The 26,882-nt window shown below is 53.9% G+C and overlaps 1 protein-coding gene across 4 annotated transcripts; it reads left to right on the top strand.

Annotated features, from left to right (window-relative positions):
* The first annotated feature begins 483 nt into the window (after positions 1-483).
* SMG5 (SMG5 nonsense mediated mRNA decay factor) lies at positions 484-26,844 on the top strand. 4 transcript variants are annotated; one of them, XM_041745720.1, is made up of 22 exons: positions 484-732; positions 4,866-4,964; positions 5,459-5,582; positions 5,920-6,076; positions 8,335-8,424; positions 9,324-9,413; positions 10,117-10,162; positions 12,674-12,799; positions 12,903-12,971; positions 13,109-13,317; positions 13,954-14,091; positions 14,251-14,832; positions 16,483-16,763; positions 17,788-17,863; positions 18,392-18,567; positions 19,382-19,540; positions 22,784-22,843; positions 23,238-23,397; positions 23,799-23,889; positions 24,749-24,823; positions 25,246-25,384; positions 25,567-26,844. In XM_041745720.1, the coding sequence occupies exons 1-22, from the start codon at positions 659-661 to the stop codon at positions 25,648-25,650; spliced, it is 3,105 nt and encodes a 1,034-aa protein (XP_041601654.1). In that variant the 5' UTR covers positions 484-658; the 3' UTR covers positions 25,651-26,844. The 4 variants fall into 4 exon arrangements, with proteins under 4 accessions (XP_041601654.1, XP_041601658.1, XP_041601646.1 ...); XM_041745724.1 differs by having other exon boundaries at positions 10,084-10,162; positions 16,588-16,763; XM_041745712.1 differs by having other exon boundaries at positions 10,084-10,162.
* The last annotated feature ends 38 nt before the right edge of the window (positions 26,845-26,882 follow it).

Raw genomic sequence — 26,882 nt, 5'->3', positions numbered from 1 at the left:
TTTTGCTGGGCTGACCAGAGACACCAAGTGAAGTCCAGCCGCGGGAGCCCAGGGCCGCGGCGCCCTGCGAGGGTCACGTCTCTGGAGAGCCTTACTCTTGCGTCCCACCTTTTCCAAGGAAACCTGCACATTCACGTTGTTCAAGTGATGGGGAAAAGGAAGAAGGGGAATCAGCAGTCATCTGAAAGAGATGCGGCTCCAGTGGGGGGCTGGGAAGGGTCGGAAGGATGGTCAAATGGCCACTGCAGAACAGAGGGAAAAGCCTCGCTCTGGGCTTTGGGCCCACTGGCAGCCACCCAGCACAGATTCAGCCCCACTGTCCGTCCCACGGCAGCTTTGTCAATAAAGTTTTTCGCAAGGACGTGGAAAAACCGGAAGGAGGCTGCGTTGCCCAGAGTTAGTTCTGGCAACTTCCCGGAGGGAAAACGAGCTTCGCGAGATTTGGTAACCTTCAGGCCACCGACTCGCAGCGGGGCAGCTGCTATCGCGAGATTTGGCGGGCGGAGGAGGAGCTGCCGCAGGCAGCCGCCTCACAGCGATGGCGGCCGAGCAGGGCCGGCAGCGGCTGCGGCTCTGGCTCTGGCCGGACACGACAGTGGTGGCGGTAGCGGCGGGTGGCGGGGGCCTGTGACCGGGAGCCGCCCCGGACCCGGGCACCATGAGCCAAGGCCCCCCCCCAGGGGAGAGCAGCGAGCCCGAGGCGAAGGTCCTCCATACCAAGCGGCTTTACCGGTGAGTGGCCGGGGCGTGCGTGCGGCCGCCGGGGGAAGTGGGCGCCGCGGGGGCGGGCCCGCGGCGGGCGGGGACGGGGTGCGGTAGGAGCGCGAGGGCGCGGCCGGGCGGCGAGCGGGGTCCGCGCGGCGGCGGGCAGGGGCCGAGGGCGGAGGGCGGCCGGGCGGCGGGGGGCGCACGTGGAGGAGGGCCTTGGCCGGGAGCCTGAGGCGGGCCCCGAGCTCTGCAGGCCGCGGAGGTGAGGATGCGGTCGCCGGCAGGGAGAACCTGGAAGGGAGAGGCGCTCCGAGTCCTCCAGGTCGCAGAGGGGAGCGCCCCGGATTACAGCCCGGAGAGCCGAGCGCTCCATGTGACCTTGGGCCTCGCTCTCCGCATCCTGGAGGGGTCAGGCTTCGGCTGGATACGCTCTGAAGTCTCTCTGGCTCCAGTTGTGGGGAATTTGAATGAAAAGAGAGGCTGAAGACGAGTCGTGTTGGCCTGGAAGGGCTACGAAGGGCATTGAGCCCGGAGCGTTCCCTAGGTCATGGGCGCCTATTTCAGGGCACCTGGACACTCCCGCTCTTGAGCCCTGCCTCCTCACAGCCTCATGACTACTGCATTCCCTGGCAGGCAGCTTCCATTCCTGGTTTCTGGTTTCCGCAGCACCACTCACTGTCCTGCAGGTCCTGTCTTCACCCCTCATCTTGAGGCCCCTGTGCGCTCTCTCACCGGGGTTGGAGGATTTTTTATGCGGGGCTCCTGGACGGTGGGCTCTGGAACTGGGGCAGAGTGGGGGTGAAGCATGAGACCAAGCTGAGGTTGCTGCTTTCCAGTAACTGGTAGGTTTTGAGTTCTTCATTTAGCTCAGGCTCTGTAGAACAGAGCCCTCAGAGCAGTGTGCCCCATTTTGGTAGTGAAAGAGTCAAGAGCATGTTGTCTTTTCCTCCCTGGAGTAGGCATCCTGCCGGCTTGGCCCTTGTAAATAAGAGGCAGAGGGGAGTATAGGCTCTTCCAAAAATAGAAAAGTGATCCAATCCAGCAGCCCCTGGGCACCTACTGTAGGCTGCCCCAAGCCATCTCAGGGATCCTGAGAAGTCAGCTGTAAGTGGCATGTATGCCTCATCACGCTGCCGAATGTCAAGACTGCCTGTCAGTGTGGGCCCTGTCTTGTACTTGTCTCTAGCTTTTCATAATGGCCCTGGTTGTCCTTCTAATCCTTCTCACGGCTAGTTCTTTCTAAACCCACTACCCTTACGGGACTGATGGTCTTAAAGTGATGTGTGTGCACGTGTGGCTTACATGTGTGCATGTGGGTACCTCTGCCTGTGACTGTATGTTCTTGGCTTTGAGCAAGGCAGAAACGTAGGGCAGACAGCAGGTCTCCATTTTTATTGTTTATTAAAGCAGTGGTGATTGTTGGAAGGAACTGGGGAAGGAAGGTCTGATTTCTCTGCCCAAGATAAATTTGTTTTTATTTATTTATTTTTAAAGACTTTATTTATTCATGAGAGAGAGAGAGGGGGGCAGAGACAGGCAGAGGGAGACGCAGGCTCCATGCAGGGAACCCGACGTGGGACTCAATCCTGGGTCTCCAGGATCAGGCCCCAGGCCAAAGGCAGGCGCTAAACTGCTGAACCACCAGAGCTGCCCGATAAATGTGTTTTTATTTTTATTTATTTATTTATTTTAAAGATTTTATTTATTCATTCATGAGAGACAGAGAGAGAGAGGCAGGCTCCATGCAGGGAACCCAATGCGGGACTCGATCCCGGGTCTCCAGGATCGTGCCCTGGGCCGAAGGCAGGCCAAACTGCTGAGCCACCCAGGGATCCCCTAAATGTGTTTTTTAGACTATGAAACTGTTACTAATAACTTCATTAAATTTGGGAAATTCCCACAATCCGTTTACAGAAATGAGATTCTGAAATGTTTTAAGCCCCTCAGAAGAAAAGGCAGCAGTAGAAGGGGTGCTAGAAGGGCCACAAACACCAATTAATTAGGCCGATTAACTGTTTAAAAAAACACGTTTTTTGGGGTGCCTGTCTGGCTCAGGAGAGCATGCAACTCTTGCCCTCAGGGTCATGAGTTCAAGCCCCACATTGGGTGTAAAGATTACTTTAAAAAAAAAATTTGCAATTAGAACTTCCTAGGGGGGGAAAAAAGAACTTCCTAGAGTAATGGTTTTTAACCTTTTTTGGATTCAGAACTAAGGAGAGCTCTGGAACTGGTCCATAGAGATGTATGCACACACTTCTGAGATCTGTCCACGGTACAGAAGTTAAAAAGCCCTGCCCTGGGGAACTAAGCTGGCATAGAGTAAAATCACTGATGGCTGTCAGACGGCCCTGGCATTGAGGGTCAGGCTGGCTGAAAGGCAGCCTAGAAGGCATCTGGAGAAATGCTAAGCTCTCAGCATTGCCTGTGAGAAGGCCTGGATTACCATCCTACTCCCTCATCTGGGTGCTGGTGGTCACTTTGCCCCATCCAGGCAGCTTTTGCCAGTATACCATCTGAGCCACCGCAGGCCCACTTTCTCTGCCATGGCCCACTTTCCCTGACCCAGGAGCCCATGTCTCAGTATTCTAATTTTTTTTTTTTTTTTTTTTAATTTATGAGAGTCAGAGAGAGAGAGAGAGAGAGAGGCAGAGGGAGAAGCAGGCTCCATGCACCAGGAGCCCGATGTGGGATTCGATCCCGGGTCTCCAGGATTGCGCCCTGGGCCAAAGGCAGGCGCCGAACCCCTGCACCACCCAGGGATCCCCCCATGTCTCAGTATTCTAAACAATCAGATTGTTTTGAGAATCATCACTCCTCACCTCCTCCTCCCCCACCTTCTTTTGGTTGCTTTTGTGTGCAGAGATATGTCTAAGCTTACTGTTCTCACAGCTGCTGTCTTCCTCTGGATTTTACCTTCTGGAGATGACACATACCTCTGGCACTTCTTAGCCATCCGTTGTAGTTTCCTTGGCTTTTTCTCTTTAGTGTCTGGAGTCTCCCCCTTAGCCTTATGACAAGAAAGATGGAGACTAATACTTGAATATTCCGTGTGTACAGGTACCTTTATGAGTGCTTTGTGTATTAGCTAATTTAATCCTCACAAAATAGGTGATATAATTACTCCCATTTTTTTTTCTTTAAAGATTTTATTTATTTATTCATGAAAGACAGAGAGAGGCAGAGACACAGGCAGAGGGAGAAGCAGGCTCCATGCAGGGAGCCCAGTGCGGGACTTGTTCCCAGGTCTCTGGGATCAGGCCCTGGGCCAAAGGCAGGCGCCCAACCGCTGAGCCACCCAGGCGTCCCTATTACTCCTATTTTGTAGATGGGAAAACTGGGACATAAGGAAGTGAGATATTTTGCCCAGGACCCAGAGCCTCTCATATCAAAGAATCCGGAAGACCTTGTGACTACGCTGTACACAACTCAGGACCACCCCTGCCTCTCCCCCCACCCCCCGCCCTATTTCCCCCATACTCCACTAATTCAGAAGTAGACTTTATGCTAGGAATGCCTTTCCTTTATGCCAGAGACCATAAGCCCTTGTGCAGTAATTAATTCATGTCACTGTTATTTGTTGAAGGCTGCCATATGCCAGGGCCACATGGAAGTTCTTCTGTTCTATCCTCTGAGGCAGCTGCCCTTCCTGCCCCATTTTTAGGGACGGGGCAACTGAGGCTTGGAGAGCATAGATAATTTGCCCAAAGTTACAGACTTAGACACACCAGGGGGCCAAAGCGTGGATTTTCTGGCATCAAGGTGGAGGCTCTTTCCATTAAGAGAGTCTAGCTTATATATAAGCTTTCACTGCCGTGACACTGTGGACATCTGAGGCGGGTTATTCATTGTGGTGGACTGTCCTGGGTATTGTGGGGTGTCTGGCAGCACCCACTAAATGCCAGTAGCAATTCTCCTTACCCCCTCAAACCCCTGCCACAAGTAGTGACAATCAGATGTCCCCTGGGGTCGGGGGCCCTTCATCAGGAGGGAGACTGTGTTCATCTTGTCTTGTGCGGCTCAGCCTGTAGCCTTCCCGTTCCCTGCCCCTAATTCTGTAGCTTCTCCTCTGGGATCAGTGCCTGTTCCCCCACTGCCCCCCCTGCCCCGGCCTAAACATATGCATGACTCAGGGGCTGTTTGCTTGTATTTCCCTCCAGGGCTGTGGTGGAGGCTGTGCATCGACTCGACCTCATCCTTTGCAACAAAACCGCTTATCAAGAAGTGTTTAAACCAGAGAACATTAGCCTGAGGAACAAGTAAGCTGGAGACTAAACCACAGATCTTCACAGTTTCTCTACCCTTCAAACCCTGTCGCATATAGACACATATTCTCTCTTACCTCCTGTACTCATGGTACAATAATGGGCTGTGAACTCTGGCTTTCCTAAGAGATGAAATGGGGACCCCTTGCTCTCTCTGCAGCTTCTGCATCTAACAGACTGGTGCCATGTGAATGGCATTGGAGTTAGGGGAGCTGGCCATGCCACGTAATGACAGGAAAGAAAAGTGGGATTAAAAGGCAGGAATAAGGAGAGAAGTGTATAGAGAAAAAAGATTATTGAAGCTTTTACTGCTCCTGCCTTTGTCCTTTGGGGCTCCCCCTGCTTTCCAGGACTGTTGTTTGTCCCAGGTTATGCAGACTGACCCTGGATTCTCCTGGGAAGTATAGGAATTTGTCGGTCGGGGTATTGGCAGATGCCTCCTTGCCCCATCAAGGCTGGTGAGTCTTTGGTGTTCCCCTGTACCTCAGGCTGCGTGAGCTCTGCGTCAAGCTTATGTTCCTGCACCCAGTAGACTATGGGAGAAAGGCTGAGGAGCTGCTGTGGAGAAAGGTGTACTACGAAGTTATTCAGCTTATCAAGACGAATAAGAAGGTAAGGGGAGGTCCTTGAAAAAAAAAATTTTTTTTTTTGAGGTCCTTGATTTTGAGAAGAAATGTATCTAAAGAGGGAAGCTAAGAAAGGAAGAAACTAGGAAAGTAGACCAGGGTATGGTTGGAGTTAGAGGAGCCAAGGAGAAGCAAGGAGGGAGGAACAGGTCAGAGAGGTGGGTCTAAGGCTGTGTGGATAACTCGTGAGTGAGAGGAGATGTGGATGGAGTTCCAGAGCCAAGAACAGAAGTTCAGTTCCTCGTGAGAGGAACCGTGTTAGGGTGGGGTAACCGTCCTCTGAGCTTACTGCTTAGTAGGCGCTCTCCTTTCCCAATGCCCAGCACATCCACAGCCGGAGCACCTTGGAATGTGCCTACAGGACGCACCTGGTTGCTGGGATTGGCTTCTACCAGCATCTGCTGCTCTACATCCAGTCCCACTACCAGCTGGAGCTTCAGTGCTGCATCGACTGGACCCATGTTACTGATCCCCTCATAGGTCAGTGAAATCTGAAAGATGGGTTTGAGGAGCAAGTGGGCTTGAGGAGCAAGGAGGCTGACCACCTTCTTCCAGGTTCATATAGCTTGTGACCTAGCCAGACAGAGAGGATTCTAGCAAGACCTCTGGAAGGTCCATAGACTTTGGGTTTATCCAGACAAGCACATGAGGTAGGGTGAAGATCTGAAGGAAAGAACAGTATCTGTTGGTTGGGACTGTAGATTGAGGAGGAGTTGGAGGGAGGGATGGAATGATCTAGAGCAGATCTGGCACTAGAGAATGGTATCAATAGCGTTTGTTTTCTTGTAGTTAAATTTGGTTAGCACTGTTTTTTCTTCTTTTAAGTTTTTATTTACATAATTTCTTTTTTCTTTTTTTCTTTTTTTTTTTTTAAGATTTTATTTATTCATGAGAGAGGGAGAGAGGCAGAAACACAGGCAGGGGGAGAAGCAGGCTCCATGCAGGGAGCCCGATGCGGGACTCAATCCCGGGTCTCCAGGATCACGCCCTGAGCTGAAAGCAGATGCTCAACCACTGAGCCACCCAGACGTCCCTATTTACATAATTTCTGTGCTCAACATGGGGCTGCAACTCAAGACCCCAAGATCAGGAGCTGCCCACTCCCCTGACTGAACTAGCCGGGTGTCCCCAGTATTGTTTCTTTTAATTTCAGAGATGGTTTCCTGGTTTATTTTGCAAGTATTGAAAGTTTTAGAAATCTTTGGGGATTATGGACATTCCTTCACAATAGCTTTGGTCTCCATGTGGCTGCCTGAGGTGCCAGTGGCTGTGGTTGACCTCCTTCCCTCCTTGTCTGAGCCCCTGGCCCCTCATGCTCCTTCCCTTCCCTCATCTGAGCCCTCACCCTTGCCAGACCTCTGGGACCGAGCTTGTATCTGTGCCACCAGAAGGCGTTCTCTGGTGAGAAGCACAGCACTGCATTTGGTGCATTTACAAAACTTTGTTTACAAACAACATTTCAGGGGCACCTGGGTGGCTCAGTGGTTGAGTGTCTGCCTTTGGCTCAGGTCCCCAGGATCCTGGGATCAAGTCTTGCATCAGGCTCCCAGCATGGAAGCTGCTTCTCCCTCTGCCTATGTCTTTGCCTGTTTCTTTTCTTTCTTTTTTTTTTTTTGCCTGTTTCTTTGTGTCTTTCATGAATAAGTAAATAATCTTAAAAAACACACACACACACAAAAAAACCCCAACAATGTGACCAAAGACTGCCCTCCTAGACTTTATACATATGGCCAGAGAGGTCCGTACCCCCCCAAAAAAAGTGAAGAACCCTTATTTCAAAGAATCAGTTCCCCAAACTCAATTTTTCTCCTCATTGGTATTTTCTCATCCAGCCAACTAAGACATACTTATAAAAAACACTACGAGGGGCTTTTCAGGATGGGAATCGCATAGCCAGCTCAGTGGATGTGAGGTGGTGTGGACAAGAGGATGTGCTCTGGAGCCAGTCTGCCTTTTAAGTCCTGGCTGTGCTACTTACCTGCTGCATGACATTCTCCTTAACAGTCAGGTGGGAGTAGTCAGAGTGACTCCCTATGAGGTTGCTGTGAGGATCTGTTAAGTTGACACAGAACAACACTTAGACCAGTACCTGACATGTGGGGAAGCTGTCTCCCAAAGAGCTCAGGCTCTCTTAACTGAGGTTACAAAGCTGCTTGGTTGAAGGGAGAGCTGAGAGCTCAGCACATTGGTCTCTGGCCACACTGGTCCTCAGCAGGCATGGCATGCTCACCTGTCTTCTTCATGGGTGGATTCTCATAGGCAGCCTTCTCTGCAGGCCTCCTCTCCCAGGTGGAAGCCAGGAGCACCTACCTTGGCCTCTTCATTCATAGTCTATTCTTCCTATCTATCTATTCTATCCTAGGTTTCCCCTCTCTACCCAAACATTTCACCATTCTGTGGGGAGCTTCTACGTAAGGCACCCAAGGCTGTCCTGACACTTGAGCTCCTCTTCCTCCTTTCTAGAAGCCTTCCTATGATGACCCATAGGAGTCATATTCACACTTTTAAGTCGCCTTCACCCATCCCCTCCAGTGCCTTTCTCTCCTGTGAATGACTGTTACCTGTGAGCCTCTGTCTCTACTTGTGTCCTGGATGCGTGTTTTTTTTCTGCCCCATAACACAGTGTTTCAGGATGAGCCGTGGATTCCTGATCTCCTTTCTCCACCTAGGAAAGGTGTTTCCCCATTGGTAGGGGGCTGGGGAATGGGCTTCTGAGTCTCTCTGTCTATTTTTCTCAGGATGCAAGAAGCCAGTGTCTGCGTCAGGGAAGGAGATGGACTGGGCACAGATGGCCTGCCACCGATGTCTCATGTACCTGGGGGATTTGTGTAAGGATCAGAACCTTTCATTTTCTGGTTTGGGCTCCAGGACAAGCAGTAAGCTGCTTCACTTGTTGGTACCACCTGGTATGTGATGAGAGAGCAGGAAGTAGTTTGGCCTCTGTAGCTTTTCCTCTCACTCAAATGATGTCCCCTCCTTACTGTTCCTCCATGAGCCAGGAAAGACCAGTGACTACGGAAGAAGGAAAATGAACTTTGAGAAAGTCTGGGTGATAACTTGGTGTCAAGAATGGATTAGGGAGATTTTACTTCGAAGATTTTCTCCTCCTTTGGGATTTGCTTTTCTGTTTATGGACTTCTAGAGGACTTGCAGTTAGGTCTCATGGAGGACTTCCTGCCTGACAAACGTTCCTCAGAATAGAGGAGTCCTCTTTTGCCTGCTGGCCCTTGCACATCTGGTCCTGATCCTTTTGAGGCTGGTGGATGCCTCACCTTCTGTCTTCTGAGGCACCTTCCCTCCCTGCCCCCTGCGGTGCCCTCTTGAGCAGTGTGCACAGAGACAGCCAGCTGCTTCATGTGAGACTGACCAGGTGTTCTCAGTAATGTCTTCACTTCAGAGCCGAGCAGCTGTATTCTAGAACCCAATACCAGAGGTCTTCCCAAGTAGTTTGCTGCAGATCCCCTGCATTAGGAAGAGATAAGTAGGAGCCTATTTCAAAACACTAAATATTCTTCACATGTTGAAGCTCCCAGCAAGGAAGAGAGAGTAGAACAATTTTCCCATAGTCATTCAGAGTTAAGATTGTGCCAGAGGCCCAAGCAGTGTACCTCCTAGCTTAGGTATCTTCCCAGACTCTTGCTACAACTTCACATGGTGGACTCCCAGATGAGGGGAGGCTTTTCTGAAACACGACATCATCAAGCTTCCTCTCTCCTCTCTCCTGCAGCACGATATCAGAATGAATTAGCTGGCGTAGACACTGAGCTGCTAGCTGAGAGATTTTACTACCAAGCCCTGTCTGTAGCTCCCCAGATCGGTAAGTGGCACCCCTGCTCGGGACTCCCTACACAGCAGCTTTTTCCAGGAGGAAGACAACGTTAAGAGGGCAAGCAGACTGCACTGGCTTCCCTGGATCCTCCCCATGCTCAGTCCCGTGGTTGTGCGTACCCCTTTGGAACACACGCTCAAAACAAATGCAGAGTCTTGACGTAAGAAGGAGGGAGGCAGAGGGGAAAGAAGAGAAGGCAGCTCCCCTGTCCCTGGGGTCTCTGTAGAAAGAGGAAATTATCCTTCAGTTCTCTGCACAGGAGGCAGAGTGGGAGAACAGATGAGGCACCATCACAGGGAGAGTTGGGGGTTAGCTTAGCTCCTAGCAGGAGAGCTCAGGGCTGAGAAGCCTTGCTGAGATAGAGGAGATGGCTCCATGGCATTCTGACAGTCAGAGAAGAGCCCCAGCTGCCATTGAAGGAATGGCACCCATTGGTGCTAAATTCCCTGGCAGGCCAGGGTGGAATCCGCTGATAAGAAGTGAGTCTGTAGTCAGTTTCCTGGGAAAATAGGGTTACAGTGCTCATTGCTGGAAACACAAGCGTTAGCTGCAGACCTGGCTGTTCTCCCCACAAATGTCCTAGTGCTTAGCAGGGGTTGCTCGTGGCAGCTTTGGATTAGTACTGTGGCTGCACGCTGCATGACCTCTCTCCCTCCAGGAATGCCCTTTAACCAGCTGGGCACCCTTGCAGGCAGCAAGTACTACAACGTGGAAGCCATGTACTGTTACCTGCGCTGGTGAGTGTCTTCCGGCTCTTTTCCCAGCCAGCTTTTGCGTCCGTGGGGCTCCTGCTTCGTTTTTTCTTTCCTGTCCCTTTCCTCGGCTCCAGGCTGAAACAAGGAGGCCAAGAGTGAGGGGTCCCTCCTGTCAGGGGCACCCTGATACAGCCCTGCTGCTTGTTAAAGATCCACCTGGATTGGTAGGCACTCTGGCCGCCAACTGGCTGCCCGTTGTCTTATGTAAAGTAAAGGATTGCCATCTTGAAGAAGGAAATAAATGTGATGGAGTTGATAAAATCTTATCAAGGCAGCAGCTAAACCAGAACTGCAGAACTGTTGAGTCTCAGTGTCTCAAGGTGACCATGGTGATGGTGTGGGAGGACCAGCTGAACTGCAAGGTGGCTCCCTGCTTCCCTGGTGCTGACACTCTGCTCAGAATGAGAAACCTCAGTTTCAGGACAGCTGAAGCTGACTGGGCTTAGGTCACCAAGTGCACGTGTGCCTGTTAGGCAGGCTGGGAACCACTGATTAGGTTATAGTTGGAAATGAGCTGCCTAGGCCCCAGCAGCTGCCACCTCATAGAGGCGGATGGCTCCACGAGAAGCTAGACATTTGCAGAAGACAATGCTGTGAATTAGGCTTCAAAGCAGAGGGAGTGGGGACGCCTGTGTGGCTCAGCGGTTGGGCGCCTGCCTTTGGCTCAGGTCGTAATCCCGGGATCCAGGTTCGAGTCCTGCATCGGGCTCCCTGCAAGGAGCCTGCTTCTCTCTCTGCCTGTGTTTCTGCCTCTCTCTCAGTCTGTCTCTCTCATGAATAAATAAATAAATCTTAAAAAAAGAAAAACAAAAAGTAGAGGGAGTAAACTGGTCTTCATAACTTTAGTGGTCACATGCTAAAGTGTAAAGTAAGATTCTGCCTTGTAATTCCATGTGCCGTGATCTGTGGTTCACCTGGTCCAGTAAACCTTTTCCCTTGAATCGGCACAGTGTTTTGCTCTTGCGGTGTCTGTCCCCTGCATTGGTACAGACTGGCCCCTGATGCTGCCGTTTCCATTCTTCAATATGGTTACCAGATTCACAGGCTTCCGTTGCCTCTTCTCCATTCCTCTCATGCCTTCCAGGGAATCCCCCCTTACTGGTCCTTGGTCCCTCATCACACTCATGACCATGATTTAGGTCACTTCCAAAGAGGGCTCAGCATATTCAGGTTTGGAGGTACCTGCTGAGGTCCTGCCCCGCTGTGCTAAAGCATTCACATCTCATGTTCCTCATGTTCGTTGGTTAGGCATTTGAGTACGACTCATTTGGGTAGTTCAGTTCCCCCAGGGGCCATATCTAGAATCAATCACTGGTTCTAGTGCCCTGGAGGGTTGGTATATCTGGAGCAAGGCTCATTTGGACCCCCTCCCACTCCACGTGGTCTCCTTTTCTTGAGAGACATGGATTGCTTACATGGTGGCTCAGTGCTCCCGACAGTGGATAATGACCTAAGAGATTTGTAAATAGAATCTGCCAGTCTCTTAAGGCCTGGGCCTAGAGATTGGCAGAGCCCCTTCTACAATATTCTGTTGGTCAGAGCAGTTGCACTGCATATAGTCCTTTCCCCATGGTCCCTGATATAAGAGGAGACATAGAACCCACTTCTGAATGGAAGGAGCGTCAAAGAATTTCTAGCTATCTATTAGTCACTATAAACGTGTTTTTTTTTTCTAATGTATTTTGCGTTTTGTAATGAAAAGAGTTTTTTCCAGAAAAGACATTAAAAACAGTACAATATACACTGTTGACATCATAGGCTGCAGCGAGGCAGGCTGGCTTGGACCCTGCTCTAGCGTGCATTAGCTGTGGGGCCTGTGCAGGATTCCTGCTCTTCCAAGCTCCTCTTCCTCGTCTGAATGTGAGGATAGTCTCAGGGTGCAGTGCCTGGCACTCAGTGAGGCTCTCTGCACACACGGTATTCAAGGGAGTGTCATGTGGGTGACTGAAATTGTGTGTAAATAACCTCATATGTGGTCCCCTTGTTAAATGCTACTTGTTAACTGCTTTAGGACAAAGATAGCCTAGTGTATTTCAGGGGTGGTGCCTAACTTAAGTGCGTAACAGAGTAAGAGCAATTATCGAACCATAGGTACTAAGGAAGCAAAGGCATCATTTTTCCTGTTGTTTTTTTTTAAAGATTTATATTTTTATTTATGTGTTTATTTATTTATGATAGAGAGGCAGAGACACGGAAGGAGGGAGAAGCAGGCTCCATGCCGGGAGCCTGACATGGGACTCAATCCCGGGACTCCAGGATTGCTCCCTGGGCCAAAGGCAGGTGCCAAACCGCTGAGCCACCCAAGGATCCCCAGTTTTTCCTGTGTTTATCTGGAAGTTGTGTCTGTGTGTTTTATCAGGAAAGATGGCCTTCACTCTGAGTCTGTACATGGAAGCAAAGCTGGGGCAGCATACATTTGCTAGAAGCATTATTCCCTAAAGCTCCAGCAGAGCGCCATCCCTGCTCTGTAGCTTACTGCTGTGTTTCTTTCAGCATCCAGTCGGAAGTGTCCTTCGAGGGGGCCTATGGGAATCTCAAGCGGCTGTATGACAAGGCAGCCAAAATGTACCACCAGCTGAAGAAGTGTGAGACTCGGAAACTTTCTCCCAGCAAGAAGCGGTGAGTAGGGCCTATGGGGCTGAGAGGGCTCTGCAACTGGGGCGCTAGGACCCAAGGGACTCTGGAGCTATTTGCCATTTACCTTGGGTTCCTCTCCTTCCAGCTGTAAAGACATCAAGAGGTTGCTGGTAAACTTCATGTACCTTCAAAGCCTCCTGCAGCCCAGGAGCAGGTAAGTGGAAGAGGGCAGGCCCTTGCCCTGCATCCTGTGAACCCTGTCCAGGGTGGCTTTCTCTGAAGTGTCCCTGGCTCCTTGTGCCTGCCGCAGGTGGCATCACTCACCTCCTTGTCACTCCTGCCCTTCTGCAGCCCGGTGGACTCAGAGCTGACCTCACTCTGCCAGTCAGTCCTGGAGGACTTCAATCTCTGCCTCTTCTACCTGCCATCCTCACCCAGCCTCAGCCTGGCCAGTGAGGGTGAAGAGGACTATGAAAGTGGCTATGCCTTCCTCCCAGACCTCCTCATCTTTCAGATGATCATCATTTGTCTCATGGGTGTGCATAGCTTGAAGAGAGCAGGTAACTCCCTGTGCCCTGCTTCCTGTCCCAGGATTCTGGGTTCCTCACTTCCCTTCCTGCAGCCCTTCCTTTGTGAACTTCCTCCCACAAAAAGTGCTTACACCATCTGTGTCACTGCTGGGCTCCTGATGAATGAACAAAGGCAACAACATATCTCCGCGCCTCCCCCCCGCCTGCAGCAGATCCATGTTGGCCACAACCCAGGCAGACAGGGGCATCAGGATAGTTAGCTGATGATCTACACAGAATTCACATTTTGCTGTTGGGGGCAGTTAGGCAGTGCTGCAGACGTCTATGGCAGAGGCGCATGTGTGCAAGGTCAGGAGGGAGGGAGAGGCCGGGCTGGATGTGTGAGTGCTGGAGCTGTGAGGAAGAGCCTGTGTGGAGGCATCAGAACCAGGGAGGATGGCATGGGACAAGAGGGTATGCTCACCTGAGGACATGCAGAGTGAGCTGGCACATTGTAGATGACAAGATAACTGTGCAGAGACCTGAAAAGTCTTTTTACTTAGAAGAAGCTTTGAGAAGTAGGTGGATCCTTGAAGAGGGGAAAACATGTGAGATGGGGCTGGAGCTAACGGCACCTGCTGCTCCTCTGAGCCCTGGGACCCTAACACCTGGCTTTCCTGGCTTTAGGGTCCAAACAGTACAGTGCAGCCATTGCCTTTACCCTGGCCCTCTTCTCCCACCTCGTCAACCATGTCAATATACGGCTGCAGGCTGAGCTGGAGGAGGGTGAGAATCCCGTGCCGGCGTTCCAGAGCGATGGCACAGGTGCAGGCATGGGGGGATGCGACTGTGGCAAGGTCAGCCTGGGGCCTGGTGTTTGAGGAAGGGGAGTACAGGTGTGGCTGGGGTGGTGTTGAAGAGCAGCTTCCAGTTTCTGGGCTCCAGGTTGTCCCTAGGTCCCACCTGACTGTTCTCTTTGCACAGATGAGCCCTTGGAGAAGGAGGAGGCACCAGGCCCTGAGCCCCCTTCAGCACCTCAAGCGACTGAGGTCAGAAAGAGCCGGAAGTTCTCTCGCCTCTCCTGCCTCCGCCGCCGCCGCCACCCACCCAAAGCTGGAGATGACAGTGACCTGAGTGAAGGCTTTGAATCAGACTCGAGCCATGATTCAGCCAGGGCTAGTGAGGGCTCAGACAGTGGCTCTGACAAGAGTCTCGAAGGTGGGGGAACAGCTTTTGATGCTGAGACAGACTCAGAAATGAACAGCCAAGAGTCCCGGTCAGACCTGGAAGACATTGAGGATGAGGAGGGTACTCGGTCCCCGGCCCTGGAGCCCCCTCGGCCCAGGTCAGAGGCTCCCGAGTCTCTCAATGGCCCACTGGGCCCCAGTGAGGCGAGCATTGCCAGCAATCTACAGGCCATGTCCACGCAGATGTTCCAGACCAAGCGCTGCTTCCGACTGGCGCCCACCTTCAGCAATCTGCTCCTCCAGCCTTCCACTGAGCCCCACACTGTAGCCAACCGCAGGTCATGTGTCAATGGAGATGCAGACAAGCCTTCGGAACCAGGTATCTGGGCTTCTCTTCGTCCCACTCTAGTCCGTGGTTCCCTGCCATCACCCGAGAGGTGGCTTTCCTGTCTCTTCAAGTGCTTCCATGTCCACCCTCACTGCTTTCCATGTGGTCTGGGTTTCCCCATTCCTGCCCGTGGTCTTCCCCTTTTCACATCCTACCCTGCCCCGAAGGCATGGGGCTTCTGTCTCAAGACAACCACTGCCACTGTCCCTTATCTCACCAGGGCTCTGGGACACTAAAGGGACTGGCACCCACTAGGACAGATGGGCAAAAGCGGGACCTCTCTCTTGAGGATCTTTCCTGCACAGGTTAACAGCGGCCAAGCCTGTTCTCTGCTGAGCGCTGGGCTGGACTGTTTCCGGGTATTGTTGAACTTTCACGGCAGTCTTGTGGAGGAAGAGTTCTCATCCCTTTTCTAAATGCCCCTTGCCACCAGCCTGTCGCGTGGCTAGTTCTTCTTGTCCTTTGGTTTTCTCTTTAAAATCACGTGGTCTGGGATTTTTCCAAGGTTAGATTTCTTTTTGGGGGGCTCTTGTAGCCTCTGCCCCCTCCACAGCTTCGAGGCCTTTCCCATTCAGGGGAAGTTGTCTATTGGCTTGTCTGTGTGAGCCCGTGGGGGGCAGGATAGTCTTGTTTTTGGTCTTTCCTTGGATCCTCAGTACCTAACACCGTGCCTGTACTGGGTGGGACAAAAGAAGCACTGATGGGATAAAAGAAGCCAGGAAGCCAGTGTGCAGAGGTAGAGTGGCTCCCTATTTGACCTGCTAGGTTGAAGAGCTAGGAGTTGAGGTTGTCTTTTTTTTTTTTTGTTTCGTTTTTTAGGTTTAATGTATTTATTTGAGAGAGAGAGAGGGAGTGTGCAGGAGTTGAGGGAGGAGCAGAGAGGGAGGGAGAGGGAGAGAGAATCCCAAGCCCTCTCCTTGCTGAGCATGGAGCTCAACATGGGGTTTGATCTCACTACCTTGAGATCATGACCTGAGCCAAAACCAAGAGTCAGACACTTAACAGAGTAAGCCACCCAGACATCCCAGGGATGGTTTTTTTATTTCTGTATGCTTTTTCTCCCTCCCCAGCAGCTCCCTTCTGATTGTCTGCCCTGCCTTCTAGCACAGAGTAGGGCCTTTATAAACACCGGTTGAGATTAGCTGTAGGCCACCCTCACAAGTTAGCTTGAATCAGAAAGAACCATATTGTTTTATTTTTTTATTTTTTAGTAGCCTCCATGCCCAGCATGGAGCCCAGCGCAGGGCTTGAACTCATGACCCTGAGATCAAGACCTGAGTTGAGATCAAGAGTTGGATGCTCAGCTGATTGAGCTACCCAGGCACCCCAGAAAGAATTGTATTTTATTTTATTATTATTTTTTTAAAGAATTTATTTATTTATTCATGAGAGAGAGGGAGAGGCAGAGACACCGGCAGAGGGAGAAGCAGGCTCCGTGCAGGGAGCCTGATGTGGGACTCGATCCCAGGACTCCATGATCACGCGTTGGGCCGAAGGCAGGTGCCAAACCACTGAGCCACCCAGGGATCCCCAAGAATTTTATTTTAAAAGGCACCAGTCTCTTGGCTTGAAAGCAACCGGTTAACTGGCGTAGAAAGATTAGGCAGGGGTATTTAATGAGTTCCTCATCTTTCACCTCAGAACTCTGCTCCAGAGTGCAGGCAGGGCGATTGTGCCCTCCAGCTTGGGGCCGAAGCCCAATGCCACGTGCCTGCTGTTCATCCCAGCTCTGTCTCCCACTCCCAGCCTCCGAGGAGGGCTCCGAGTCGGAGGGCAGTGAATCTAGTGGGCACTCCTGTCGGAATGAGCGCAGTGTCCAGGAGAAGCTGCAAGTCCTGGCAGCCGAAGGCCTGCTTCCTGCCGTGAAGGTCTTCCTGGACTGGCTGCGGGCCAACCCTGACCTCATCGTTGTGTGTGCACAGGTGCGGCTCTGGGTGTTGGGGGACACAGCCTTGGGGGTGCTGGGAGGCCCACCAGGTGGCTCCATCCCGACAAGTTACCGTCAGGCACCTGCTTTGGGTGGGCCCTTATGCTTTTTACAGGGAAAGGATTAGATGTGATCTCTGCACTCCAGGAGCCTGTGGCCTGGCCTGGGGTACACATTCTGTGGACCAGGAAAGCCAGAGCTACTTATTCCACTTTGTGTCCTGCACACCAGGCATAATGCCTAACATGAGGAGTGGGACTGATGAAGGCGTATGTGTGAGGGCCAGCCTCCATCCTGATCCCAGAGTCCAGAAGGAGGAGGGGGCACTGGCACCAGGGAGACAGAGTCCAGGGCAGCTTGATCTCCAGACAAGGCTGAGGTGTTGGGGCAGGAGAGCAATGGAGGATGCGGTGTCAGGCTGGCGCTACAGAGGCTGGTGGGGGTGGGGGCTTCTCTTCCCCTGGTTCAGTCTGTCTTGAGGGCTCTTCAGTTTTTATTCGGTGTCGCTTCATCCCAGGAGCACAGAGCTATGCTGTGAAGACCCCTCCCCTCTGGTCACCCTCTTTCTCAGATGAGAGTTGGGGTTAAGGCCAGGGACACCCTTGAGTGTGTGATGTGTGCCAGCAGCTGGTAACTCACTATCCTTAGTCAGAGGAAGTGGGGTCGCAGCCCCACACAGATGTCCCAGGATGGGTACTTGTATGCTGAATGGTGGGGGGAAGCTGTCTCCAGCGCTCTAGTTTTTCCTACTCTCAAGATTCAGAGTGTCCTTCCTTTGGCCTCATAGCTTCTCCCATTATCCTGCTGCTGGTGACACAGTGCAGCTGGGCCTATGAGCCCCCTTCATGCCTCAGGGGATCGGCTCCCATTTTTCCAGGTCTCCTGTGAGCACCCCCTTTGCCTCTTTTGTTAGTTTTTCTCTCTGATTCCTCTAGGCCTGTGGCCATAGACATCCCCCACCCCTCAGGTGTCATGTTTTACTTGTTCCCCGCCATACTGAAGGCGTCCCCTCTCCACAGAGCTCTCAAAGTCTGTGGAATCGCCTGTCTGTGTTGCTGAACCTGTTGCCAGCTGCTGGTGAGCTCCAAGAGTCTGGTGAGTGAGTCTGCAGCACTGCCCCTGCTTCCCCTCTCCCTCAGTGGCCCCATGAAGCCCATCCCCCTCCTCTATAACCCAGCCTAGGGGGAAGGAGGTTAATGGGACTCACTGCCCAGCTACCCTGACACACAGCAGCATTGTGGTTTCTGTGTCTCTGGTTTCCTCCAACACTGCCCCACTGTGGGCAGGTGGCCTGGCTGGCCAGGGAGTGTGCTCCCTGGGGAGGGCAGTGGGGCGGGCAGAAGTGAGGTGAGGGGAGCCTGGGAGCCAGCCTCAGGCACTGAGCATCCACCTCGGCCTCCAGAGCTCACCCCTCCTGCCACCTACAGCTGAACGTGCCCACCTTTCCCCACCTCTGGCCATACCTGAGAGGTGTGCATGTCCTTCTCCAGAGCTCTCCTGGTGTCCTTCTTGAGCCGTGTGGGATGGCCCTCCCTGTGTGTTCAGCTCCCTGTTCTCCAAAGGAAAGGGCTCTGTCTCTGGGGGCTCCCACAGGACAGGTGGTCTCACCTGTCTTCTCCCCAGGCCTGGCCCTGTGTCCCGAGGTCCAGGACCTACTTGAAGGTTGTGAACTGCCTGACCTGCCCTCCAGTCTGCTGCTCCCAGAGGACACGGCCCTTCGTAACCTGCCTCCCCTCCGGGCTGCCCATAGACGCTTCAACTTTGACACAGACCGGCCCCTGCTTAACGCCTTAGAGGAGGTGAGGATGGTATTTCTGATGCCACAGGCTCCATCATTAGGCTGGCCCAACAGCAAAGCAGGTGGAAGACAGGCACCAGACAGGCAGTGTGTCCCAAGGCTGGGCTGGAGGGCTTCCCTCCGGGGCTGTTGCCCTTTGCTCTCCTCCTCACAGGATGCTCATCTGTAGGCACCTTGTTGTAGGATAGGCCTTCCTCCATAATGTCCACCTTCTGCAGGGGGTGATATGGGGAGCTGTTATCATGCTGTTTCCCACTCTGCTCAGCATGGTGTGAGCTGGACAGGAAGCTGTCAGAGAGAGAGCTGGAAGGGAAAGTGCTACCCCCTAGGTAAGTCCCCTTTGTGTCTGCATCAGCGCGCAGGCTGTCTGGGGACGGCAGGGCAAGCCAAGCACACAGGCCTCCCAGCACCGTCGCCAGCGTGCACACAGGTCTCTTGTGTGCTCCTCTCCAGCCAGAGGACCTTGGATTTAGCTTGTTTCATGTTTTAGGGTTCTAGAGAAGATTTTTGTTTGGTGGGGAAGAATTGTTCTGCCAACCAAAAGAATAGATTGGAAATGTTGATCTATTTCAGTTCCCTTGTTTTTACACGTGAGACTGAGGGAGGTGGCATTAGTGCCCAGCCCTGGTGGTTCGCCAGTCCTGCCTGCAATCTCCTTTCCTGGCCACCTGAGGCTCTGGGTCTCAACACCCCCTTCCACCTCACAGACCAAAGGCCTTTCCAAAGAGCCCCTGCTGCTGAGGCAGCGGTGCGCGTGGGCCAGGTGCGGTGCGGTGGGCAGGGTGGGTCTGACTGGCTCCTGTGTCCCCTCACAGTCAGTCGTGCGCATCTGCTGCATCCGCAGCTTTGGCCACTTCATCGCCCACCTGCAGGGCAGCATCCTGCAGTTCAGCGCAGAGGCTGGCATCTTTGTCAGCATCGCCCAGTCTGAGCAGGAGGGTGTGCTGCAGCAGGCCCAGGCGCAGTTCCGCATGGTGAGTCGTCTTGCCCCCCACTCCCTGCTCCGCTCCTGCCCCCTGGGCTCACTGCCACACCCAGGGCCCTTGATGGAAGAACATGGTGAGTGGGGCCTTGAGCGGTGCTTTGAGTAGAGGCAGCATGGCACCAGGCCTGTGTCCAGACTGCCTGGCTTGAGGGCCATCTCTGTCCCCTGCTTGTCTTAGCTCAGCAGGTTACTTGACCTTGCCAAGCCTGTTTCCGTACTAGTTATGTGGCACTGGCAGAGTTGGCTTCACAGGGTGGTTGTGACCATAGAGTGACAGCGCATCTCGGGCACCTGGCGTGCTTGGTAGGTGCACCCGGCCCTTCCTCTTTAGGGATGGAGACTGAGGGTAGAGTGAGTGGCAGGATCAGGGTATTACATGCGTGTCATGCAGGACCCCTCCTACCTCCAGGAGCCCCAAAGAGTAGGAAGTGTTTGAGTTCCCTCTTCCCCAACATCCACTCCCAAAACACTGAGAGAGTGCACTATGCCAGACCCATCTGTACCATAGGCAGCGAACAAGGTAGCCCAGATTCTGCGGTGGGGCCTGTCTGGCCCGGGGTGTGCTGTCTGCATTGGGCTGGGTGACACTACATTTTGGCGGGTGGTGTGTGGCGCCGAAGCTCAGCCCACACTGTCTCAGCAAGCCTCAGGGCTTCCGAAGCCAGTCTCCTCCCAGCAGACACGGGCCTTCCCACCTTTCTGAGCACCCTCTTCTTGCAGACATCTCGCTTGGGTGGGAAGGGCACAGGCTCCCCCAGAAACGCCCTTCTTTGCAGTCTTAAAAGCAAGTGCATTTTGTTAAAAAACAAATCTTTCGTATTAAGGTTTTTGTTGTTTTGTGGAGGAAAACACTAATTACAAAGATAATCGTGGGGAAATTACACAGCTTTTAAAAATGTTAGTTTTTGCAGGTATTTCCTTTAGTTTGAAACTCTAAGACTCTTCCAGGGGATATGGGAGACCTGAAAGCCCCCATCACATGGTACTGGACACCAAGGTGACATCGCCTGCCGATGCCCCTATTCTGCCCTTATTCTGCCAAGAGGCAGATGTCCATCCTAAGGGCTTAGCCCTTAGGAGCAGCATGGCTGTCATCATAGTGACATCTGCCATCATGTATCGAGAGCTCTCTATGCCAAACCTGGTTTGCCCATGACAGCTTATTCACCCTTGGGCACAGCTCTGGGAAGTGGGTGCTTGCCCTCTCCTGCACTAGACAGGGGCACAGAGCCACCGAAGAGGAATGGGCTGTGGGATTGGGCAGGCTAGCTCTTCTAAGCTGCTGTGGGGCACAGTTGGTCTACAGGCCCGGTGGCTGCCGGGGGCCACTGCTCCTGCTCCAGGATGCTTCTGCCCTGGGGAGGGACCTGTCTTGCCTGTGGTCCCTTGGGTTTCTTGTGAGGAACACAGAGGCCCATGTCTCTGAGCTGGTAGACCAGTGATGCAGAGCCTGAGGTTGGTGTGGTTCTCTCTCTTCCTGGATCCAGAGGGATGCCTACTCCCCCTGGCAGAGGGGCTTCACAATTCTGATTCCAGACTAAAAGGCCATTCCCTGGACTTGATTTCTGCAGTGAGAGTGCTCCCTGTCCCTGCCAGTCTCCCAACGGGGCCTGTGAAGAAATGGCCTCAGGTTCTGCTCATGTGCCTCACTCTCCTTCCTGCACCCATGTTTCTCCAAGGGGACATTCTAGGCATTTTGGACAGGGCTGTTCTGTCCTGCAGGACTCTGCAGGGGCATAGGTGGATCTTGCACAGCTGTAGTAATTGTTACAATGAAGACAATAGGAAAGCTGCAGTACTGTTAACCACGGACTTTATTCAAATGTCACTAGATTTTCCACTAACATTTTTTTAATTTTTTAAAAAGACTTTATTTCTTTATTAGAGATAATGAGTAGGGGATGGGGGGAGAGGGAGAACCAGATTCCCCGCTGAGGAAGGAACCTGAGGTGAGGCTTGATCCTGGGACCCCAGGATCACAGCCTGAAACAAAGGCAGACAGACACTCAACCCCTAAGCCACCTAGGTGCCCCAAGACTTCACCTACTGAGCCATCAAGGCACTCATTAATGTCTCTTTTCTTTCCCAGGCTCCCACATTGTGTTGGGTTGTGTGTCTCTTTGGTCTGTGATAGTTCCTCAGTCTTTTCCTTTCATGACCTTGACACTTCTGAGGAGTATCTGGGCAGTTAATTTGTAGGGTGTTGCTCAACCTGGCTTTGTCCAGACATGTCTTAGCCCCGTGTGTTCACGGTTAGGATGAGATTATACATTTGAGGTGAATGTTGTAAAGCACTGCTCTGAGGATGTCACTTTGCTCATCAAAGAACCTTCAGTGTTCCCCTCACCCTGGTCTTTAGGTCTCCATTCTTATCATCTTTAGACCATGTTAGGGAATTGGGGTGTCATCCAGAAGACAGCAAAAAACCATCAGAGGACTTTTAGTCAGGGCCACGATGGACACCAGATGGTATTTCCAAGATGGCTTTGGTTGCAGGCAGGAAAAGTGGCTTGGGATAGAGGCAGGGACCAGGGAAGAGGAAGTTGTCATCGTGGATGGGAGGAAGCAGCTGAGACGGGCGGTGGGTGGGGGGGGCAACAGAGACAAAGGGGAGCAGAAGTATGTGAGCGATGCAGTTGCGATGCAATTGGCAGGACTGGGAAGCAGTAACTTTGGGAGCTGAGAGGGAACAGTCACAGCCAGCTCAGCCTCCTCCCTGGGCAGACATTAGCTGGTTTCCTGAGTCAGGGATCACCAGAAGGGGGGCAGCACGTTTTGAACAGAGGGGGCTGTATGGGCTGGAGATGCTGATTTGGAGGAAGTTGGCAAGTGGATGGTGATAGAAGGTGGGGTGTGTGAGGACAGCAGCCCTGTAGGGCAAGTGGGTCAGATAGAGCAGAGGGGCAGAGATGGAAGCCTGATATGTAGCCAGGCGCCGCCCTTTGTGGGGACCATGCACAGCTGGCTGCTCCCTCACGTGGGCACCTGGGCTGGCCAAAGCTTGGGTGTGTGGGTCCCAGAAGTCGATCTCCGCCAGAGGAGTGGTTTTTCCCCCTAGAGCCTCCCTGTCCTTCACTTAGGAGCAAGAGAGCTGACTTCCTGTGAAGGCTTCTTGTTTCAGACCTTGGGAATTCCTGCTGGATGATGCTCTGTTAACAAGCTCTTGATCAGTGGGCAGGGGAGTACAGCCCTAGCTCCTGGTCCTAAGTTTAGCACGTGTTTCGCCTCCTAGGCTCAGGAAGAGGCCCGTCGGAACAGGCTGATGAGAGACATGGCCCAGCTGCGACTTCAGGTAGGTGGGTTGGGGCCCAGCTGCTCCTGTTCATGATCGGGGCATTGGCCAGACCCCATAGGCCCACCATCCCATCCAGCCGCTCCCTGCTGTCTGTTCTGCCTCCCCTGCCCCATCCCCCCCGCCAAGCTCTGTTCCATTTCACCCCTCCACGGCGACCTTTGTTTTAACCAGATCACCTCCCAGACCACCTTCTCCTGCTCATTTCCGATCTGAGCCTTGAGGGCCCCTTTCTGCCCTCAATGCTGTCTCTTCTTTCATCTCCCTTTGCTCCAAGACCCTTGGCACAAGGAGCACCCTGTCCCCCTTGGCAGCAGGAGATGCCCCACAAGAGCCCCCTTGGGTTCCATGCTTCCCACCCGGCTGCAGGGCCCACTCTGCCCTCTGTCCCCAGCTCGAGGTCTCTCAGCTGGAAGGGAGCCTGCAGCAGCCCAAGGCCCAGTCAGCAATGTCTCCCTACCTCGTCCCGGACACCCAGGCCCTCTGCCACCACCTCCCGGTCATCCGCCAGCTGGCCACCAGCGGCCGCTTCATTGTCATCATCCCAAGGACAGGTAGGCTTACTGCAGAGGTAGGGGGAAAGGGTATGGCTAAGAGACTCCAGGCTTGAGATCAAGAGGCCCTAGGTAGGGGTGGGGGGGGCAGTTTACACACAGTGGCCTTGGTTGCTGCCACCTTTGTGAAGCTCAGTCACCTCCTCTGTGCAATGCATGTGACAGTCTCTGTTTAAGCTCACAAGATGGGAGGAAACAGGAGAGGAAAACCTAAGTGAACACACGTGGTAAATTGCCAGGTACGTTGTTCACAGGCAGTCATACTCTGGAAGAGCACGGGGAGCCCCGCAGGATCCTGCAGTGTGTACTAGATAGAGCTCAGCCGCTTCCTGTGGAGCCTCAGGCCACAGGAGCGGGAGCTCACCTCTTTTGTCCTTCCCCACCCCCACCTTGTCTGCCAGTGATTGATGGCCTGGATTTGCTGAAGAAGGAACACCCAGGGGCCCGGGATGGGATCCGATACCTGGAGGCAGAGTTTAAGAAAGGAAACAGGTGAGTGTGGGCCTGGCTGGGCCTCTCCTGAGCCCTGTGTCACGCTCCTAGACAACAGATGCTTATTTGTTCTTTGGTCCCTGTGGGTCAGACACAGGCTTGCACTCCCTGCGTACTGCCTGGAGGGGGAGGTCCAGAGCCTTGATCATGGGCCAGGGTCTCAGGTATGGATGGAGAGTCGTTAGAGGGCCTGAGCCCTGTGAGGGAGCATTGCCCAGCTGTCTCTTTGACTCTGGACAGATCAGCATCACCGGGGAGATGGGAGCAGATCCCCCAGCTCTGGGCTCCTTTGTGGGAGATTTTCCTGTGTTTGGGTCTGCCCAGTGATCAAATATACTAGGGTGAGAGTGCCTTCACCAGGCCAGCTCTCCTCCCATTGCAGCCATTGGGGATTGGCAGGTGGCAGCATGTAGGTGCTCAGGCCAGCACAGGCCCTCCCTTCTGGGCGTTGGGGCTGGAAGAGCACCAGGCAGTGGGTGCAGAAGAGGGAGAAGCTGGCACCTTCCCCTGCTCCCCCACTGCATCTGCTCTGCTGGCCAGGAAGCTGCACAAAGCCTGCTTGTTCGGACCTTGTCTCCAGAAGCCCTGACTTGAAAAGCATCTGCTACTCCTCCCTCCCCAGCTCCTCCCCCTGGAGGAACCAAAGGAACGATGTTATCAGGAGGAAAAGCGAGCTGGGCTCACTGGCCAGGAAGCTCCTTTGAAATGGCTCCAAAGAGAGCTGTGATGGGAGAGGTGCCCCTACCCTGCCCATAAGACGGGGGCCCCCTCCCCTGGGCCACAGGTGCTTTGTGTAAGGTGCTGCCCTCCTCAACCCCCAACCCCCACCTGTACTCTGCTGCCTCCTCCTCCTCTGCAGGTACATTCGCTGCCAGAAAGAAGTAGGAAAGAGCTTTGAGCGGCATAAGCTGAAGAGGCAGGATGCAGATGCCTGGTAAAACTTGAGCCCCATGCTCCCAGAACCTCAGAGAGGCTGCCTACCTTGCTCCTCTGCAGGCACTCCCCAGGCCAGGGAGTGCTGCAGCAGAGAGCAGACCAGCCTGGGGCCTCACTTAGCCCACCGGGGGCCTCCTGCACATGTCCCTGAAGAGGGAGTGAGAAGTGACCGCAGCCCTAGAACCCCTGTGGCCCTGAGATGCTTGGGCTTGGTGTCCTCACTCCAAGTACCTTTGCCCAGTCCCCTGCAGGACACATCCTCCAGTACCAGCTTCCAGAACTACTGCCCCTGGCTGCCTGGTTTCTCCTGCTCTATCTCCTGGTCCCCTCCCTGTCCCCAGCTTCCCCTGTGCCCTGGGGCTCCTGGTGTCCACGGTGTGCTTAATGCTGGGGGTTGGCCTACCTCCTCTTCCCTTCCAGGACGCTCTATAAGATCCTGGACAGCTGCAAACAGTTGACTTTGGCCCAGGGGGCAGGCGAGGAGGACCCAAGCGGCATGGTGACCATCATCACAGGCTTTCCACTGGACAACCCCAGTGCGCTCTCAGGCCCCATGCAGGTAAGTCCAGGCAGTGGGGGACGGGGATGAACCAGGGAGAGGTGCCAAAGCAGCCTCCCTCCTTAGACCACCCCATATAGTTGCTTTTCCTTCTTCCACCATCCCTTCCCCAGCCCCAGAATGGGTCCCAGAGTTTAGGAAGTCAGGCCCTCCCCCAACAGCCCCCCCTCCCCCTTCCACAGGCAGCCCTGCAGGCCGCTACGCATGCCAGTGTGGACATCAAGAATGTTCTGGACTTCTACAAGCAGTGGAAGGAGATTGGTTGAGATGGACCCCCCCAGGCCCTGCAGTGGGGCTGCATCCAGATCTCTCCTGCCCTCCCTGGCAGCCAGGACCACCACCTGTAGTCACCCCACCACACACAGAAGCACGCACGCAGGAAGGAAGCCCAGCTGCACGCAGGCCGCAGGGAGGGCCCCAGGAGCTGCAGGGAAGGCCCCTAAACCCCTGGGAGGGCGGGTCCCCCTGTTGCGAAGATGACATCAGGAGAGTGAGGGAAGTGCTTGGAGCAGGAGAGGCATGTGGGCCTCCCGCCCGCCCTCCTGCCTCAGTGCCCCCACCCCCACTGCTGCTGTCCCCATGGGCAGGTGGCTGGCATGGGAGTCTGTCTCATTGGAGCAGTGTGTGGACCTCTGAGGGGAAGGGACAGAAGGGCCCCTCTTCCTCCCAAGACACGGCGGTGGGCGCTAGGGAAAGAACTGGGTACCAGAAGACGTCTGGGTGGTCCTCTGCAGTCCCTTCCCTTCGAGGACCTCCCGTTGTCCTCTCCATGCAGGTGGGCAGCTCTGGAGCCTTGGGGACTCTGGAAGGAGAGGGCCTGGGAGTGGGGCCAGGGCGTGACCCCTCCTGCTGCCCCACTTGTGCTTTCTGTCTCCAGTCTCCATCTGTCCAGCTCAGTGAGCCCAGCCATCAGTGGCCATCTGGCCCACGTGCCAGCCAGGGTTCCTGTACCCACAGCCCCACGGCCATGGTACCTGGAAGAGAAGGGGGTACAGTGTGAGGCCAGCAGCCCCCTCCCTGGGGGAGGCCTGCATTGAGGTGGGCAGCAAAAAGGAGAGCCCCTGAGAGCTGCCCCATCAGGGGTCTGCTGTCCCTGTGGGGCTGAGCACGGGGCAAGCTTGGGCAAGTGGCAAGGGGAACAAGCCGAGATCATGAATAGCTCAGGGCAGTGGGCAGAGTGGCCGGCACAGGCGCTTTGGGGGGCTCTGGCCAGGAAGCCTCAGCCCCTTACCCTAGGGCCGGCCAGGAGCTTAGCCAGGGGGCCGGGGTTCCTGGCTTGCTGCCCCCTTCCTCAGCACTAGCCTGGCTTCCCAGGCTATTCTTGGAGGAGAGTGAGCTTCCTGCCTCCTTCCTCTAAGACAGTCTGGGACAACCTGGGGCGGGGTGGGGTGACCCCCATGCCCAGTCCGTGGCAGAAACTGAGACTAAAGCATCACTTAATAAAGACCCCTCGAAGCCCACTCCCTGTCTCCTGGTGCTGTTCTGTACAGTCGTGTTG

Source organism: Vulpes lagopus, chromosome 1 (assembly GCF_018345385.1).
Source record: "Vulpes lagopus strain Blue_001 chromosome 1, ASM1834538v1, whole genome shotgun sequence".
Lineage (NCBI taxonomy): Eukaryota > Metazoa > Chordata > Mammalia > Carnivora > Canidae > Vulpes > Vulpes lagopus.
The sequence above is the reverse complement of the archived record's forward strand: the minus strand, read 5'-3'. Positions and strand labels throughout refer to the sequence as shown.